The sequence below is a fragment of the Tachysurus vachellii genome, chromosome 14 (assembly GCF_030014155.1).
Source record: "Tachysurus vachellii isolate PV-2020 chromosome 14, HZAU_Pvac_v1, whole genome shotgun sequence".
NCBI lineage: Eukaryota > Metazoa > Chordata > Actinopteri > Siluriformes > Bagridae > Tachysurus > Tachysurus vachellii.
In genome coordinates, this window is record NC_083473.1 from 14,545,767 (window position 1) to 14,566,885 (window position 21,119).

Sequence of the window (21,119 nt, forward strand, 5' to 3'; positions counted from 1 at the left end):
TCTGTGCAGTGCACAAACCAGCACAGCTCATTAAAGCCACAGCCCAGTCACGAGATCCGGCAATAACGTTCACACTACGCACACATTGGTAGCATGCCTCCCCCAGACTGTCTCCCACTCTCTGTTTCTTTCTCTAACAATGCTCTAGAGACATACTCACTCTTATAACACTGGCCACTTTACCCATGGAGACACGCACACTCTCTCACAAACACACAAAGGGTCTTATGGCATGCAAATGATGACCTTATCCTTCCCTGATTTCTTTCATTCACATTCAATTCACATTTGTATGAACTTAGTCCTGACCTAATGTCAAACAAAATTTATACTGATATTGTCATGAGCCAAAGCATATAGCAGACAGATGTGAGAAAGAAAGTGCCACATGAAATTAAAGTAGATTTTTGTCAGTTTAAACTTCATGCTATATACAAGGCAAATTGTAATTGCATTGAAAACACTGACCCCACTCCATCTGTTAAACTTTTTACTTGATGTAAACTCAGAGTCAGAAAATTTTGGACTGAATCCAGAAATAAAAATTTTAATTTTATATTGCAAATCACTATTTTGTTCCTGTCTCTTAAATTATATGATTATTCCAGGTTTTAATGTTTGTATTATTGTTTAATTTAAACATTTCAAACTGCACTATTAAGGGTGACTGTATTGGGAACTCCATGTCAACTCATAAGGCACACAAGAGGTAGGCATGTATATAAGGTGCCATGAAAATAATATTTCCATTCCCACAACTTTAAACGTTACCTAGAACCGAAATGCCGTATGAAGCACAAAAATAATGATCATAATTTCCCTAATACCTGTAGGATGCCGTTAAATTCCAATAAACACTGATAAATCCTGAACTTCATAGAATCTTCAGCGGTGTTAATTTGCCGTTGGAGCCCGAATAAAAATGTCTGATAATTATACAAAGGGAGATTAAAATAAGTCACTATTCTAATTAGCTAATGCATTAGCACTAATAAAAAAAAATATCTAGTCTTTGTAGGTATACATTAAATGTATAATGCAATGTCTGTATCTGTTTGTATCTTCTTTTTGGTTGGTTCTTTAGTTTTTTGTTTGTTCCTGGCTATAATATGAAATTATATTTTCTCCCAATTTTTTTGGCTTTCCCAAAATAAAACCAGTACCCTGTTTACCAAAACCCTTATCAGGCAGTTACTAAGGATGAATAAATGAGCACCGTAAATGCTTAACTATAAAAACATAATACATGTTAGTGAATGTGCTTTCTTTTTCCCCACAAGCTTAATGTCACTGCTAAATCATACCTACAAGTTTTCATACAACCAGATCGCACACCTCTATTCTCAAACAGATAAAATAGTGTATTGCCTATTTGTATCTGTATATGTATCAGTTTAGAACATAATTTCAAGTAGAGGTTACATACTATCACGTCTTTAGTGCTTAAGTCATGAGCACTCTTTCAAGCACACACTCGAGGTAGCCGCCATCTCTCAGTGCATCAATGCATTGCATCATAGGTGTCTTCACTGCTGTAGAAACCCAGGTTGTGTCTATACGGGTGGAAGTACTGTATGGGTGAAGACCGGCCACTTAAAACCCTTACAAAACCCTTAATGAGTAAGAGGTGAAGAGGTTGTTCAGTCTTAAGCCGATTATGATAATGATGGCTTGAAACCACAAACAATGATTGATGTTTCTATGTCTGTACAGTCAGATGTGGGCATTGTATTTTTTAACATTATGAAACACTATTTTATGTAAAGACATCAAAATTATCTTTGCTCATAAACAAATGTTTGCGTTTGGAAACATGAGTGAAATAAGATCCTGTTATTCTGGTTCTTCTACTAAATTCTGAGTTAGCATATTAGCATATGTAACAAGCAATAAAGCCCAAGTTTCCAAAGGAAGGTCCTCATGCAAACAGCAAGGGTGCATTTCAGAACAAAGATACTATACTGTAATGTACAATGCAGCTTCGGGTCTTAAATTCCAAACCATCCACGTCTTCTATATGCATGTATGAAATGTGGGTTTATGCGCACAAAGTAACATGGAGAAAAGAGTTTATTGTCAGCTGCTGATCCACAGGGCAGTTGTTAGACAGGTGACCTGTAAGACAGCTGCTGAGAATCATTTGTAGCTGTCAGACTTGAACTGAAAGACTGCAGGATTATGCAGGTCAAAATGCATAGGGTGTATACTGCTATGGTCTATTTTAGCACCATGTGATCAATTATGTGAGCAGTCTAATCTGGGCTCTTATATTGACTGAAACCACAGCTCGTCATAGCTCAAATTACAGGACACAGAGGATAATGACACGCACATTCACATAGGAAAACATACACATCAACACCCACCCACACATTCTGCCATACTTGCATACAATAAAAAGAAGGCACAGACAACAGTGTTAACAACAAACTAATCTTGTTTTGTTCTTTTCTTGTTTCTTCCTACTATTTACATCAGTACCTAATGTGCAAATTAATAATTTAGTGTAAAACTGTCAAATGAATAAAAAATCATATTTTACAATTATAAGACGGTGCAAGTCCATGAATCGGTCACACAGAAAGGAAGAAGAGGAGGACGCATAGAAGGAAGGAGCAAGAAAACAGACACACCAAGCGTTAGACTGTGCAGGGTTATTCAGTATTAGAACACACACCAGACCAGAAAGCAGTGAGTAATGCTCACATTTGTCCCTCTCCTGAAAGGAGAGAAGCACTAGCTGAGGACTTTGCTTTGCCCATGCTCACACAGGGGTTAGCAATAACAATACTATCAGGCCTTCTGGTGTTTTAAATGGCAGAGGAATCAAGGCCTTCCTAGTATGCAAAGCTAGTTTTAGAATTATGAGATGTCTGCTATGGTGTGGCTATTTGCCATAACATATAACATACATAACACCTTTTATGTCTTAAGAGTAGCAGCTCATCCATAGGGGCAAGTGGGGCAGAGCCCAGCCAAATCTATCTGTTGCAACTGATGTTAATCTTGCATTATTAATGAACTGTTCAGAGTGCCCAAAGATTTAAAGGAAAAAATATGCTGTTTTGACAGATAAAAGCTAATATTCCATTGATTTACTTGCCTTTCTAAATTTTGATTTGGGATTTTGAAGCAGTGTGTTTAGTGCTCCATTTTGCTCCATAGAGTTATTATTGCACACAGCGGTGAGCTGGTGCAAACTGAGACCCACCGGGGCAGCAATCACTCTGCCCCATGCTTGCTCTATGAATGCATTGTTTATGACTGAAAAATCAGCAGACAGGACAGATCTGTGTTTTTCTCACACTGTGAAAATGGAGACAGAGACTACACAAACTGTTTCAAACTGAATTAAATAAATAAATAAATAAACATTTGAACATAAGTTATTAAAATGAACACTGCTATCTTATAGTCCTTTCTCTGATCAATAAATTGAGAGGAAATTATTCTACAGTTTTTTTTTATCAGTTTCAGGTTACCTATATAATATATAACTAGCTAGATTTTTAATCTGTATTTGAGAACAATTAATAGTAAACAGAAAACTCCAGACTGAGTTTGTTTAGGCTTGTTCTTGTCTTGTCAGCTCTTGACTATATATGGGTTACTTTTTTAGGCAAATTTAGTTTGAAATTGTTAAGATGTAGTAATTAATGTTGTCCTGCCCCAAACAATTTCTATGGTCACGAGCCAATCCTACTTATTGATTGCATTTTAAATCAAACTTTATTCTAATGTGCTGAAAGTGATTTTTCAGTTTTGAATTTAGTGATTCGATTTGGGGATTATACTAATAAAAACATTTAACACAGTACCTGAGAATTTCAAATATAGGAGAAGGTTTTTGGCACAGAGTTTTAGGACAAACGCAGGTGGGTCTGTTGATAGACTGGTGTGTGTGTGCTTGTGGGATGCAGAACAAACGATGAGAAACAGCCATTACCTACAACACACCAAGGTGTAACCAACATTGACAAACATCACAGAGTTCCATTTGATTTCATGTTTAGTCCACTACACTATAAAGGTGTATAAAGGTTTGTATTCCATTATTTCTTTTCTCTTGCATTGTACAAATTTGCCATGAGTAGTACTGTAGTTTATTTTACAGAAGCCATTTGCTATCAAGAATGTGATATATTGCAAAATAAAGATAGGAATAAATGGCGCTGTGCTGCATCAGGTGGTATCAAGGAGAGTTTCAATGGAATGCAAACCAATGTACACAAGGTCCAGTCATGTGCTGCACAATCAGAAGCATGTTACAGACCATGCAGCACACTTTGATTTGCCACAAATGAAATTTCAGTACAATCGTCTTACATCCAGGCAGATAAAATCACACTCATTTCTACACAAAGACAATACACTATGGCTGACATTAAGAATGCATAGATAAAAAGGGAGGGACTGCGCTCATTACCAAACTTATTGCTTTTTAAAAAACGTCCTTCTGTTTATCAGTGGTTCCTCCCCTCCCATTTGAATTATTTCCAAAGCAGAAAGATGTTACTTGCTATTGAGAAATTGATTGAAGTATTGCATTCAAATGAGTTACCCAGTAGCTTTTGGAGAGCTCAGAGGACACTGACATATGCTTTTACATCTCTTTTAGCTAGTGCTAGAAATTTTATATTACAGACTGAGCAAAATGCACAGACATGAGCTTTTACTCTAGAACAAGTAAAAGAATGTAAATTTGGACAAAAGACAAACTGACAAATAAAATGACAGCACAATCTCTGGCCAAAGCTGTAAACTGCAGTGTCATTTTGCTATTGAAAGAAAAGTAACAAGATTACAAGGAGATCATTCTTAAATAGATTAGAAAACTGTATGCCAGTATTTGTCTATTACTCGCATAGTGCAGAGGGTGATGACGTTGCTGCTGTCTTTATAATCGCACACACACATCAGTGTTACACTGCATGTGTGTGTATGAGCGGGGCTATCCTGGTCGGTGTCCTTTGCCCTCCCTTTCCCTGCGTTTCATCTCCTCTCTGTAGCAGTAGGAGCAGTAGTTCTCTGTCTCTGGTCTGCCGTAAAAGGAGCAATTCTCCCTCTTGCAGCGCTTCTGCTGAAAGCAGTACATGGGGCAGGTTCCACTGCGGATCTTGGCTTTATCATGGCTGAACCAGGAGTGGGGCGCAAGTTCCTCGTCTGCAAACTCCAGACTGTCCCGGATATGGCTTGCATTAAAGCCATTGGTGTAGGTGTGCGATTTGTGCTCACCGGCCATGCTATATGGCATAGAATCTCCGCCATGGATGGCACGAATCCCAGACATGCGTGCTGGACTATAGCTCTGAGAGGACAGTGAGCGGTTCTGTTGTGGATACGTGGCACAGGTCTTCAGTGTCCCCACTGGAATTTTATAGGGCTCGTCCTGGTAGCTGGAGGACTGCGTGTTGCTATCTCTCAGGTGGATGACACTGTGCCGCTGAATGGGTGGCGTATGGCTATAGTGGGCGGATACCGGGATAGGTTCCTGTCGCTTAGCACCTTGACTGGGAGAGGAGAAGGGGACGGGTGACATGGATGAGCAAGGGAGTGAAGGCGGGTTGGCATTAGGGATGGTAACTGGGGAAGCAGCGAGGGTAGGGCTATTCCTCCCCTGCCCCTTTAGTGTGTGGATATGGCTGGGCTGCAGAACAGGTGAGCAACTCTCAGGGGGAGGGCTGTCCGAGCGCTCTCTCTGGAATGTGCTCTCCTGTTCAGGCTTTTTGAGGGTGCCATTGGTCTGGGGCTTTTTCTCAGCCTCACCTTTCCTCTTTTGTTCCTGCTCGGTGCTGAAGCGCTCCTGAGCACTGCTCAGGTAGTAGCTTATCATCTCTTCATGGAACTGATGCCGATGGCTGGTTAGCAACAGACCAGCAAAAATGAACTTGCGTTCACCCTGCATGGCTGCACGAAGGATGTTCAGGCTCAGCTTGACATCTGTGCTGTACTTCCAGTTGTCCAGAGTCCGCTCATCTGGGATTTTGGCAGAACTGGCCTGCCTTTCTCCAGACGAGGTACCTGATACTCTGTCAGTAGGAGATGGGCTGGTTGCTTTCTCAGAGGATGATGTACTAGTAGATTGGCCAGACTCCTCTTTGCTCCCTTTGCGTATTTTGGAGTCCTTCTTCTTGGGCTTCTGTTCACTGCTCTCCACAGCACGTCCATTTGTTATGGTGGACCTGCTGATTTTGCCGTGTACCAGACCTCCCAGGCCACCCATGTTCTTCTTCAACTTGATGCCTAGAGTCTTGCTAAAGCTGCCCAGCTTGTTGGCTACTGAGTCAGCACGAGCTTTCTCTTTCTCTTTGTGCTGCTTGTCCTTGTCTTTCTCTTTGTTAGTCTTGCCATTGTTGAGGTTGGAGTTGCTGCAGACTGACTCACGGTCCGAGTCTATGGATTCGGCCAGAGACTGCACATCTTCTCCTGCTGATGCGGTGGGTGACTCAGGTTGTGCAAGGGGAGCCTACAATATCAGACAGAGAAGTGAATCAAAACACAATTTATGTAACTCAATGTATCAACCCTGGAAATAGATCAGGTCAGTGATCTTTAAAGATTAATTTCTTACGCACTCGTGTCTCTGATGGTATTCGAATCCACGTTACATTCATATAACTGTGCAGGAGGTTTAGCTTAGCTTCCAATGAGAGGATAAGACTAAAACAGAAAAAAGAGAAAGAGTAGTGAAAATGTATTACACTTTCACACATTATACTGAAGAATGCTTTCGCTTCTGAAAGGACAGGGGAGCTTCAAGGCAATACATACAGAAAAACCTAAAGAATTGCTTGAGTTAAGCCATTTATTTAGATTATACAGAAGTTAGTGTTAATTCATTAGTCTCTTTAATGCTAAAAGAACAATTCGTTCAAAATTATCCCAGTTCAAAGTAATGCAATTCTAACCCATACAACCAAAAGATATGCCGAATAATTAAGCTTATGAAGCTCTTAGTATGGGAAAAATATAGGAAACAATGAAGTACATAGTTATTATACTGCTTTCATTTCAGAACAAACATTTACTTTAAATATTTGTGCAACATTAATGTAGTGAAAAAATTCAGCACTGGCTTATATAAATATGTAGCAATCTCTCAAATGCTGCTTTTTCCAGAATCATAGGGATTTTAGCTATGTACCCCTGTTTCTCTACTGGAATTCCAGATTTTGCCTAGCAAAATCCCTTACATGGGGGATAGCCCCTCTTTAAGCACTGGGTGACAAAGTGAGCCAGCCTGCAGAGCCCTTAAGCCCATGGCAAGGCACAGGTCTGATAGAAAGAAGGGATTGAAAGATCTTACTTGGCCAGTTTGGTGTTGTCGTTGTCGTCCCTCCCCCACTCCCAGTCTCTGCCTGGGTCCACTGCAAAGTGCAGGGCTAAAAGCTTGTGCTCGGAGTCTGTCAGTGGGATGACGGCTGTGACAGAGAGAAGAGAGGAACTGCGGTTAGTCAAGAGTACCTAGTAATGAAACAGACGAAGCATGCAACTTTGGGACTGGATGTATTGTATTGAACGCACACTTTTTGTATTGTGTGTCACCTCCACACTACATAGAAGCACTCTAGCACTGTATTTCCATTTCAGTCGATTTAAAAACTCTGGCTCTCCTGCCACCTAACTCACTCATTTTCTTTATTTGTATCCCTGGAGCATTTCCCATCAAGCCCAGTAGACACATTCAAATGAGAAGAGAAAATCTGTGAAATTGGGTTTATGGGGTGAAAAAGATCAGAATTAGAAAATGAAGCACAGAGTTGATTTAATAGCAATCCAGAGAGACAGAGAACTGAGACTGGTGAGAAATACAGAATATTCAAGCACAGGAGATTCCAGTCCCTGTTTTGACACACACGCATGCACACACACACACACACACACTTTTTGGTAGAACATACAGTCTTATCTCACAGTAGCTCTGACATTTGCCAAATGAGTGCTTGGCTGGTTTCATAGTGTACCAGTAATGAGTGAACACACCGCCTCACTCTGAGTCATCTAATCAACACTATGGGTGTAATTTTTCATTTGGTGAAAGATACGTGAAAGACATAATGTGCACACATGCGAGACAGAAAGAGACAAATAGATAAGACTTTGGTGTGTCAAGGGTGAGGGTTGAACTAAAAGAAAAGTCAAATACAGCTGCAAAAAAAAAAAAAAAAAAATCGAATTCACTCTTATTGAACTCATAATCTCACTAGAGCAATAGCAAGTACTGACTCAGTATGACATGCAAATAATTGTTAAGATTTCAAGGTATCATGCAAACTACAGATCAGTATATAAAGGTTACAGCAATGATAAGAGTTTTATTATTAACAGTATGGACCATAAATAAGCAATAATTCAGTCTGTTTACAGTAACTGTGCTAACACAGCATTAATGAAACAAAATCTATTTTCACACTTTAGCCTGGCTGACAGATACAGTTACATTTGATACGCACAATCTCTGACGTGTTTGGGTTGTACTGCAGGGTCAAAATAAACATTTTGTGTCCGTGGCTCTGTAGTACCATTCCAAGTGGCAGCCATCCAGGATATTAGAGCAAGCCAAAGTAGACTACAGAAGGGATAGCACACGCTGTATAAAACGACACACACGCATACACAAATAATGCACACAAGCAAACAGGAATGTCTGCAAATATGCTCACAAGCTCTCACACAAATATGTGCTTCAAAGCACACACCCACTTTCAACACACGTTCCACTAGAACAGGGTAAGACAGCGGACATGGGGTCATGGCCCCCCCACGTAGTCTCAGCCTGCACTGTTTCCATTTGATCCTGCTCCAGAAGCAAACACCAGTCCTGCCAGTTCTGCAGCAGGGGACCCCAGTGTTACATACTGTATTCACTGGACCTGCTGGTAGCTGTAGTGAGCTATCCTCGACTGACCTCGCCTGACTGCATATGAACCCTTATGTTACTGAGCTGCTGTTAAACTAAAATGACTTTTCTGTAATATACCCACCCGTGAGACTGCAAAGACAAAGTGACATAAAATGGAAAAAAGGAATGAGAAATTAAAGCAGCTTTAATTCTGTGATGACTGACCAGGATCAGTGAGCTTCTGATACAGTGAAAGCGATGAGAGGTGGATGGATTATACAAACAGAAGTTGCTGACAGATGACATGCTTACGGTCTTTGGCACCCCATATTATACAGTATTCCTGTGGTTCCCTGGTACAGAATGACGTATGATGCTTGTGTCTCGTTGCGCAGTGTGGTGCTGCATGTGGAAAATTAAGGGAGTGTTTATGAAGATTTGGAGTGCAGATTTGTCATGAGAAATATGTGTAATATAATCCCACTGGAAACAACCCAAAGCTCAAAGCCATTATTTTTAAATACACTCCCTCTAGTGGATTATATTAATCACTGCAAATGTGCACAGTTTCATTTCATCTTTGGTCTGTACCGTGTTTGACTGATAGAATGATAAAATTGCAATTACACAGTGGAATTCATATCTGTGAATATGTTTTTATCTTGCACACAGGCATTACACCATGTAAATCCACAGTGTCACACAAGATGCTCTTTTTCACCATTCACACACACACACTGTATACAAAATACCTGCTGTCAAGCATTAGCCTTGTTGCTCAGTTAAAGCAACCTGGATGTGTTAAACAGGAAGTGTCATAAAAGTGTGCGCCAAAATGCTCCCCTTTATAGGAGGATCAGTTTAAGGGCCAATCTTCCATGCCAAGGAAAGCCTGCAGGTCTTTTAAAAATGGGTCTCGAAATAGCACTGAGGTTTGGTGTGGGTGGACTCCACTCGCTCAGAGTCTACTGCACTGGCTACCGCACACGACACTGGCAGATTAAAGCAGGACTGGGGCAGGTTTACACAGGGACACCATTCAGCTCTAGAAATATGGAGGAAGGGTGTGTGTATTACAGCCGGATACACCTGAAAGTATAAACACCCATCAGGAAAATGAAGACCCAAAATGAGTGTAGGTGCAAAAACAAGAAGAGCAAGATTAACATTCCACTGAGCTGGTGCAGCCACAGCCGTGTAAATGGAATGCGTGTGAATGTGCAGGGGAAGACATGAGGGTTGGGGTGGGGGCTATCACACACGCTCCAAGATGAACGGACTCTCAGTTTTCTTGGGGAAGCTGCTGGCACCTGAACACACAGTGGAGGGACAGATGCTGCCTGGCATGGCTGAGCGGAAGAAACAGGATGGAGGGAGTGAAGAAAAGATCATCAGGCCAGGCCAAAATGAAAGACACAATGTGCTTCCACACAAGAGGAGAGAAAAAAAGAACAGGCTATAGTTGATGTGCTCTAATTAGCAATGGAATACAAGCTCTGAATGAGAGACAGCACGTAAAAAAGCAAGAATAAATATGGGAAAAATGAGTCAGAGGAGTCAGTGGAAGAAGCTCGGGTTCCATGTGTGTGCTTAAGTGCGTGTGGATTCTGGGTGTGTGGGGCCTCATGGCTCTGTCTGCACTGTTACAGCTACAGATGACCTCATTCAACTCAGAGAATAGAGGCCTCTTCTGCATTAAACAACAAAACTAACACCCACCAACTGTTTCACTTTCTGCCTGAGTCTGCCCTGTCAAGCTCACACTACTCCATTGATTTCTTCCACTCTGGACAGATCAATTTCTCACATGTCTCACAACAGATACATATAGAGGTGTAATAATAACAAGGTGCTGTGACATGTCATCAGTTCAGAGGGCAGGAGGCTCCTTCATTCACGAGGAGTGCAACTGCACAGAATTACTCTAATTTCAAGCTTCAAATCCGCACTAGGTCACCGATGGCACATAAGAGTGGCTTCATTCAACGAAGAAAGAATGAGACGCTGCCATCTGCTGGATATTTACCAAGCAACGACACTGTATACAGGGAAAAGTACAGACCACCAAGCATTTATCTGAGCAAGAGGTAGCTGTACCTACTACCTACAGCGCGCACCAGAATGATTGACATAATTCATTTCACATAATATTTACAAATTTCAACTCAAACCATAGAAGAATCTGCTTATAATTGTGCTAAAACATCAATCTCACTATTTTACATACAATTAATTACATTTTACTGAAATTGGCATCCCTAAAGAATATTTTAAATAACTGCAGGTAAAGTGTCCTGTTCCCCTGGGTTATAAATACCGAAGCAGTTAGTAAGTAAGTACAAGTACAAGTACAATTGCGGCCATAACCAAAAGTTTTACTTTTGAAATTTGGAAATTTTGCCAGTAATTGACACATAACCCAAGTGTAAAAATGCAGCTCCTGAACATCTCACTCACTCACTCATTTTCTACCGCTTATCCAAACTACCTCGCATTTCTACCGCTTATCCGAACTACCTCGCATATCTCAGGCGTCATTGGGCATCAAGACAGGATACACCCTGGACGGAGTGCCAACCCATCGCAGGGCACACACACACTCTCATTCACTCACGCAATCATACACTACGGACAATTTTCCAGAGATGCCAATCAACCTACCATGCACGTCTTTGGACCGGGGGAGGAAACCGGAGTACCCGGAGGAAACCCCCGAGGCACGGGGAGAACATGCAAACTCCACACACACAAGGCGGAGGCGGGAAGCGAACCGTGCCCCCTCAGCTCCTGAACATCATCAAACATTATTATAACTTTTCGTCATGCACACCATCAGCATGTTTTGCCACAACAGAGGACTTCACACAAGAAAAAGCACTTGACAGCCCACTGTAAAATATAATGCTGGATCTGTTATGCTCTAAGGCTGTTTTTTGTTTGTTGGTTCAAGGGCTCTTCGATGGCATCATGTTTTCTGCTATGTGTCTGGATATTTCTAGTTGCCTCTGCCAGGATGCTCAGATCAGGGCATAGACAGAGCATTCAACATGATGATGGGCCAAACAAACCTCCAAACCAACCCAGAAATGGTTAAAAATATCTGTGGAGCTGACAGTCTACAGTACACAAGGAGGTTAAAATGTTCTGCATGGTGTCAGAGTTATCCAGGGACAAAAAGTAAGAGAAAAAAAAACATATTATTGTCAAATCAGACTCACTTGTTCTCAAGCATGTCTTCTGTTTTAAATATTTTTATTCCATGTTTAGAAATCCCTTGCTCCGGCCCATCTTTATAAATCTATCTAACTATTTAACAACATGGCTGTTAACAATAAATAGTCGACTCCATAGTCATTTGCACCTTTCAAAAGAAAGGTAAAAAAAGAAAAATATATAACGTAAGCATTAACAAAAATGATCAAAAAGTTTCAAACAACCCACATTTTCATTTTGGTTCAACTTTAAGAAATGGGTTTAAATGACTGAATACTGAAGTCTCCGGTTGTGAACCCCTTAAGAAAGCAGCCCACAAGTGCAAATGAAAAATTCTCCCTGAAACAAGGTTCAAGATTCTTTACAATCATCTCCGACCTCATTAGACATTACGGGAAGAGACTCAGCGCTGTTATGCTCTCCATAATATCTTCAACCAAAGATTAACTGTGGGGAACTGATACTGTTTGTAGAAAAAGACACATCAATTGTACTGCTTAAAAATGCTGTTAACATAACACACGATACAATATCCCCATGTTTATGCTCAAAATGTCACACATTTATTTTTGCATATTTACATAAAAGGCTCCAATAATTCTGAAGCGCACTGAAAAGAATCTTTTAGGACTATTAGAAGCTGTGTTGTGTGTCCTTGCAAAAGATCTGTTATATCTGCACAGTATCAGATGGAATAATGAAGTAAATTTATTTATCACTCAGATAACAAATGACTTTGGAGGGACATAGCAATTTTCTGTAACTATGCTTCTTTATTTCTCTTTTTTGTCTGTGAAAGAGAAAAGGGGGTTACAATAAAGTACTGTGTGTTTATCCTTAACCCTGTGGATATTCTAACTAAATATTACACATAAACTAGGTGATTATGGCTTATTAGTTGAGTACCAGAGCATTAAAACCACATGACTGTAATGCTGCCGTAATACCGTAATTATTTTAGAGGTCCGTTTACACGCAAAATCGCTTTCAGCAGGAAAAGATTTGTTGTGATTTAAACAGCCAGTCAACTGTGTCTTTTAACAAGAACACTGACCTCTTTAGAAAGCTGCATCTAGTCAAAAAAATCCATCCTGCTCCATTTCAGACACACACACACACACATACACCCTCCTCTTTCTCTCCACTTCTCCCTAGCTGAAGGCCAACCCAATGTTGACTGAGGTCTGAAGGAATGTCTCCTGAATAATTGATTGCAGGTAATTAGATCTCAGATCTGCATTATTCGTTAGGGATGACACTGGCCTTAATCTTATTTTTCTGCCCGTGAATCATGCTTGCTAATTTGAATAGAAGCAATGTAGTAGGCACTATGCTGGAACCTATCTCCCTGCCCCAAATATACCCCCACCCCAACAGACTGGAGCACTCTTAGACATTTAATGTTGCTGTCTAGGGCTTGCTAAATTATTATCCCTAACTTCCTCATTTAGTTATAGTGCACTTTATCCATCATGCACGTCTATAAGGCTGCTACATCTCAGTCTGAGTGCTCTCTGTAATCTAATGATCATTTTACTTCCAATGTCCAAAATTGATTCTGTACAATGCTGTGATTGGTTTTTCTTGAAAATCATGAAGTTAGAAAGTATGCATTTCTGAAAGAGCAGTGCTTTCTGTCCCTTATATTAAGCTAAGGGTCTTGATAAGTTCCTATATTGTGAAAGTGGAATATAAAAGGAAACACCTTGACAGTAAATAACAAATCATCATATTTCTGAAGAGATTAGACTTTTGACAGAAAAGAAAAGGTAATAAAGATTGATTTTTAAATAAGATGTCTGCTTGTATTGATGAGTAAAACTGTTTGCTAAAAATACTTTTAATGAATTTATGGCATTTAGTGAATACTGTAGGTTTGTTTTTATTGATAATTACTAAATAATTATTTCATTTATTCACTAAAGCTCAATTCTATTTTCCTGTTAAAAACAATAACTGCTCTATGTCCACCCTGTTTGCTTGTCTTCAGGACATTAAGTGCTGGCTGGATCTGAATTATTTACAGTTAAATAATGACAAAACCGAAATAATAGTTTTTGGTCCAACAACTGTGTCTTCTGGTCTTATAAAGCAGCTTGGCTCTTTGTCTGCTAATGTACGTGATCATATTAGAAACATTGGTGTTGTTTTTGATCCTATGTTGCCCTTTGATAAACAGATTAGCACTATTGTGAAAAGCAGCTTTTTTCAGTTAAGATCAATTGCTAAAATCAAGAAGATGCTTTCTATGAAGGACCTTCAAACTATAATTCGTGCTTTTATAACTTCGAGATTGGATTACTGCAACTCTCTTTATTCTGGCTTGCCTAAATCATTTCTCGACCATTTACAACTGGTACAAAATGTGGCAGCGAGACTGACACTAGAAAACGTGAGCACATTACCCCAGTACTTGCCTCATTGCACTGGCTCCCGGTTAAGTTCCGTATTGTCTTTAAGATTTTACTTTATGTTTTTAAAGCTTTACATGGTTGTGCTCCCAGAATATTTGTGACCTCCTCACTCCGTACCTTACCCCTAGATCTCTTCTATCTTCTAATCAATTCCTTCTCTCGGTTCCTCGTGCACATTTTAAAACTAAGGGCGATCGGGCTTTTGCTACGGCAGCTCCAAAGCTGTGGAACAATCTCCCTCTTCATTTAAGATCTGCTACCACTGTCTCATTGTTTAAATCTGCTTTAAAAACCCACTTTTATTCTGTATGTTTTAACTCTGTTTGAAGGTGTAGAATTTTATGTTTTCTTTTGGTTCGTTTTGGATTTTTTTTACTCTTGCACTGTTCCTGTGTGTTTTTATTTGATTGTTATCTTTAAATGTGCTTTATAAATTAATAAACTAAACTAAACTAAAGCTGACAACAAAAGGCATAATTACATAATTCAATAATTCATTTAAGACTGAATCTAAAGCAAGTAAAATCTTTAAAACAATTAATAAAGTATACTAAAATGTCACAGAGCAAGATACCTGTCATTTATATGGATTTCCAGAGATATATTGGAGAACAAACAAACATTTCTATTACTGTGTGTTCTATGCTAATGTTTAATTCCACAGGTTCCTTTTTTAAAATTTTCCCTTTCCATAAACACTGACTTTCTCTGCATTCACTCTCTGCTTGGCGTTCTCCACTCAACCTTTGATCTTACTCTTAATTGTGTCTCGTCTTCTTTCAAAAACATTAAAAAAAGAAAGAAAATGTAATAGTGAAAGAATTGTCCCTGCAGCTGTAACCTGGCTAGTTATCTGATAAAAGAAATGCACACTTGTCCCTCAGCTGCTTACCTTGCTCTCGCTGCTGGTCTCTCTGTTCCATAGAGACCAGGGCAGAGAAGTGAGCCTGGTCATACGCCAGCACCAGCGGCGAGCAGTGACATCGGTTAGGGGGCACCTCCAGGGGCAGATAGAGGCCTCCAAATGGAATGGGTGCAAAAGCTGTGAAGAAAGATGAGGGATAAAACTGATGTAAGCATACATCTCAGCTGAGTGAAGGGTGAAATTATAGAGCAAATGTGTGTGTGTGTGTGTGTATGTGTGTGTGTGTGTGTGTCACCTTCTCCCCCAGAGTCTCGAAGCATGGTGTCAGCCACCACCACGATGGGCCTCCTCAGCACATGAGCCAACACAAACACATGGAACTCTTCCAGACTCTCATAGACAGGGTCTTCTGAGTTATCCACACTGCACAACACAAAATCACACAAAATACTCTTACTCTTTGTTTCACAGTATATTATTTAATTTTAATTCATTTAGTTTTCTTTTGTATATAGTCACACCTAGAACTATTGCTACCCTTTACAGAAATAAACAAAAATTAATAGATAAAATGAATGACATACAATGAGTAATCTGTGAGCCCTTACGTTCCTTCCTTCATCACCCTCCTCACTGTGTGGAGGGACAGCATGCTTATGGGTCCAGGTTATGTTAGTTTTGTAATTTTTTTTGTTATGTAATTTATTTCAATGTTAATGGATTACAAAGAAATTTTACAAGCTCACATTTATACCCTAGGAAAGGATGACATGGCTAGATACAGATGGTAGCTTTAATAATAATAATTCTAGAGTTGACTTGATCTTATCACAAACTTTAGTTTAAGTAAAAGGAAGAAACATCAAGAAAATCGTAATGCATGAGCAAACCCCAAAGGAGCCTCACGTTGGTAGTTCTTGATCAATCTAGAGGTCAAAGCAGCCTTCCACTTTTTCAGCACTATTTCACACACTCTTTTTTATCTTGTGCTGACTGGACATCTTTACAAGAGGTTGTCCATGCATGTCTGGCATCTAATACAAGCTGTAACATTTAAGAATAAAACTCTCTAAGCTTAGCTAAAAAAAGCTGGCTTGGTGTATATACAGAGAGGTGATGAGGGAGGAGGAAGATGGGAGGGTGGGAGAGCAAATAACAGAGAGACAGAGGGGAGAGAGAGAGAGAGAGAGAGAGAGAGAGAGAGAGAGAGAGAGAGAGAGAGAATAGACATACGACTTAATTTTGCTAAATTCCGTTTGCCTCTTATGGGAATTTAGCAAAATTAAGTCGTCCCTCATTTCCACGCACATACTTACATACACACATAAAACACACAGACACTCTGCAGCACTGCCAAGCTCTAATGTCTTAGAGTCTTTTAATAAGCAAATCCTCCTATCATCCAATTTACATGCACACTGCTCTCTAGGCCACAATTTTTGCTATCATGATTAATAATCATCACACAGCACAATTCATCAGTCCTTTAATTGCACTCACTCTCTCGCTCCTTCACTCACTCACTCACTCACTCACACTCACTCGCTCACTCACTCTCTCACTCGCTCCATCACTCACTCACTCACTCACTCACACTCGCTCGCTCACTCACTCTCTTGCTCGCTCCATCACTCACTCACTCACTCACACTCGCTCGCTCGCTCACTCACACTCACTCACACTCACTCACTCACTCACACTCGCTCGCTCGCTCACTCACACTCACTCACTCACTCACTCACTCACTCACACTCACTCTCACTCACTCACACTTGCTCGCTCGCTCACACACACTCACTCACACTCACTCACACTCACTCTCACTCACTCTCACTCACTCTCACTCACTCGCTCTCTAGCTGTCTTCCGTATTTGCAGAGGCAGCATTTGAATCCTGCTTGAATCCTGCTTCAATCCTATTCCATATGTTTCATATGTTTGATTAGTACTATAATGGAAACAAGAAATTATACTACCAAGGTTTTGTGTATTTTTTTGTGTATGTCACACTTTGGGTATTTTGATTAAGACAATAAAATACTAAGCTACCTTTAGCAAAGCCCTCAACTGCTCCACTGTATAAAATGTAACATGTCTGCAAAATGCCATAAATGTAAACAACATAAATCATATATTAGTTTCCCAGTCTGCTGCTATAATAATTATTAATAATTATAATATATAATATATATTAAAAGTGCTTAATAATGACAATGGAAAAATGGTAAAATGAGTCTCTAGGAAGAAGACGCTGATTCAGGACTAATTCTAAGTGCTCATCCAATAAAAGTTTTATATTGATTGCATAGAAATGCGTCTGGAATACTTTATACTTTAGAAGCAGGCTCAAACAGAAAGCACAGAAGGGAGCTGCACATATCACTGTCTGCCATCAGACTGTGTAGATTTCACAACACAAACAAAGTGCAACCACAGTGTGCTCGCACGCACGCACTGTTTTCCCTGTGACCTTATGTTAACTCTGCTCAACATAACTCTGGGGCCAGAACTATTGTGTCTAGCAAAACAAAAATCATTAGGTTAAATAAAGGTCTGAAATGAGTGGAAAAGTGTGTAACAACCTGGTCTATGTCAGACCGTAACAAACAGGTAAAAATAAAATTAAAAAAATATATTATAAAATTTTAAAACTACTCAGTTTCACGACCTGGCATAAGCACAACACTCTCACCTGCTCTACACAAAAGTCTCAATAAAACATGATGTTATAAAATATTACTTTAATAATTTCATTTTACTTGCTAATCAATGCCACCAGGTGGCAATGTTTCTAAACAATCTCAAACCAAACTTTTCACAATCGCTGCCACTGTTTCTTAATATACAGCAAACAAACAGAATATCAGCTGCATGCTGAATTTCAGTGTTGTACATCTCACACACACTGTTGTAATGAACATGTAGTGGTTTATAACTCTATAGAGGTCTTATGGAAGATTGAATTCTAATAGAGGTTTGTTAATCTTTTGTGAAATTTAATAGCTCAAATGCGCACACAGATGTTGCCTCTCCCTGCTATCACAGATTAGTGTTGTGGCTCCTCCTAACCCAAAAGCCAAGATTACGGATTTAGTAGAAAGCTTATCCTAGATAAGTACAAATAGGTAACATCACCCTTTTACCACATACACAGGATATCTTTAACAACCGTTCATCCAAAATGTACCAGAGGCATTACACATTACTCAACTCATTCCAAAACAACAATAAATGCAAATGACAACACTGTATTAAAACGTATAATAAAGACATGTATCAAGTTCATCCTCAGTAAATGTAGTGTTTGTGTCCTTGGCATTTAATGAGTTAAACATTATACAGAAACCTTACAGACTACAGAAACCTTGGATTATAACTCGTGAAAATATGTGAAATCTAGGTGTAAATAATGAAAAAGCGAGGTGTTACGCTGTCCTGTGGCAAGACACTGCCTTTTTATGTTGATTTAGGACTACATACCATTGCATAGATCACATATTATTCATTCATTCATTCATCTTCTACCGCTTATCCGAACTACCTCGGGTCACGGGGAGCCTGTGCCTATCTCAGGCGTCATTGGGCATCAAGGCAGGATACACCCTGGACGGAGTGCCAACCCATCGCAGGGCAGATCACATATTACAATAGCAAAATTAATCTGTATCATTTTACTATGAGCAGGTCTTTAAATCTTAGTCTTTGAAACTGTGTCCTGAACTTTACTCCAACAGCTTGTAATAAAAATGTAAGAGCTTATTTAAAAAGAGTTTATGTGAATGTAGGAGGCTGCATGGTGGAAGCTGTGTGTCTGGGTAAATATAAGTCTGGGTAAATATAAATTATACCTAGTCTGTGGGAAAAAAAAGATCATGCTTAGAGCGTAAAGGTGGAAGGTTAGAAGAATATATGAATAGCGAAAGTATATATATCAATAAAGTCATATGTATGTATATATGCATATTTGTGGGTGGATGTGTGTGGGCCGGTGAACTTTACCCTCCACTGGTGTTGCCATTTTTGCTGATGTGTGTGCGAGGCTCACTGGAGGCCAACTTCAGTAGTTCGTTCCACTCTCTCTCCCACTCTTCCTCTGTATACACCAACCCTGACTACAGAAAGAGCAAGAGAGCTAGTTAGAGGGTAACGGTGAATGAGGTAACAAATGGAAACACAGCCACAATACTACGTTCCCTCTTTAACTTTCATACACACTGAGCCATCGCCACCCCCTCTACATTATAAATCAGCTAAACCACACTGCACACCCACGCCTATCAAACTACTGTATTCACTCACACTGTTTACCAGGGTGATGTGACATGTGGTGACAGAAGGCATTCAGGGACACTGAAGGTTCAGATTGAAAAAAAAATAATGCATACATGCCTTAGATGCTGTGGGTTTCTACTTAAGTAAAGTCTGATTATAAGAACCAAGGCATAAAGAATGCTAGAAAAGCTAGACATAAATTAAAAAAAAAATTCAAAAAGATTTTTGCTTTTATACTTTTATTTAGTCAGCACCTTTTTATATTGTGAGCCTGTAGGATATTTTTGCCCAAAAAGGTCTGAAGCATATCACAAAGCCTGCTTCTGGCCAGTACTCAGAAATCAATCTAATCTTTATTGTTATTATTTATAGATAAATTATAGGTAAATGAGCTACTGTAATTAGCAGTAAGGAGTAGGTGTCACAAGAGCAACTTTTTTCACTACAGTACAAAAAGTGCTCTATGGAGAGTCAGACCTCTTTGTTTTGCTGCGTCTGCTGCCATCTCCATCTCCTCTTCAGAGCCTCTCTTTCTGCCCCGCTCTTCATCATAGCATACAGACTCTTCCTCAGCACCAGATCTCTGTCATGGAAGCCCCACATCCCTGACCAACCAACAAAAGACACATACACAATGGTTTATTGTATTACATATGTTTAAGTTATGTGCATGGGTGTTGTGCAGCACTGTACCACTACATAAAGAGATCTTAAATATATTGATTAGGATTATAAAGCTTACCTAAAGAAGCTGCATGCAGTAGGCAGTTGCCATCCCCTGTAGTTGCTAACGGCAGGAGCTTCTTACAGCTCGTACAAATAGTGGACCACCAATTCAGACGGCCTACAGAAAAACAGTAATTAGCCTCATTAAACTTTAAATAAATTCTCAACCTTTGTCGACCTTTTTATCCATTGCCCTTATCTAGACTTTTAGAAAATTTAGAACTCTTAATGACAATGTGTTCCTTTTTCTTTTTAGAAACTAAGAATGTAATAAACCCACAAATATCCCTTAATAACCCTTTCAAGTGTTTAGTTCATAGTGATGTATTTTGTATTAGGAAATCCAGCAATAATGCAGGACAGAAAAATACAGGAGTCATTACGTACATTAAGGTCTATCAAGAAAGTCAACTTTATATATTTTTATAGTTAAAATAATATTGTGGTGTAAAATTATAAAGTCAAGTTGAACCATATAATTCTAAGGAGTCCATTAGTAACACGCATCTCCTCACTTCTGAGAAGACCATCTCTGAAAAGACAAACTGTACAAATCAGGGATGAGAACAGCGCCATCTTCAGATTGTTCTGCCCCTTTGCTTCCCATCTAAAATCCTTCAGGTCTGCTGCTTCATGGTAATCTAAACACCATACTACATGCTCTGCAACAGCACAAACATCCTGTACATACGGCAGTGAATATCCTCACACTCACACCATACATCAGTGTCGGAGATTAAAAACATGTTGCAAGTTGTACACAAAAATTGAAAATAGAGTGGAGCTG

General features: G+C 39.6%; 1 protein-coding gene across 2 annotated transcripts in view; it reads right to left on the reverse strand.

The window, feature by feature from the left end:
- Nucleotides 1–2,419: 2,419 nt before the first annotated feature.
- The window catches only part of otud7a (OTU deubiquitinase 7A), a 63,322-nt gene continuing 44,622 nt past the window's right edge, over nucleotides 2,420–21,119 (reverse strand). For both annotated transcript variants that reach the window (XM_060886416.1, XM_060886415.1), the window contains 8 exons: nucleotides 20,349–20,450; nucleotides 20,084–20,211; nucleotides 19,334–19,446; nucleotides 15,630–15,757; nucleotides 15,362–15,511; nucleotides 7,307–7,421; nucleotides 6,576–6,660; nucleotides 2,420–6,466 (listed from right to left, as the gene is read on the reverse strand). In XM_060886416.1, coding sequence (XP_060742399.1) covers nucleotides 4,952–6,466; nucleotides 6,576–6,660; nucleotides 7,307–7,421; nucleotides 15,362–15,511; nucleotides 15,630–15,757; nucleotides 19,334–19,446; nucleotides 20,084–20,211; nucleotides 20,349–20,450 — 2,336 coding nt within the window. In that variant the 3' untranslated portion in view covers nucleotides 2,420–4,951. The remainder of the gene's footprint in view (nucleotides 6,467–6,575; nucleotides 6,661–7,306; nucleotides 7,422–15,361; nucleotides 15,512–15,629; nucleotides 15,758–19,333; nucleotides 19,447–20,083; nucleotides 20,212–20,348; nucleotides 20,451–21,119) is intronic.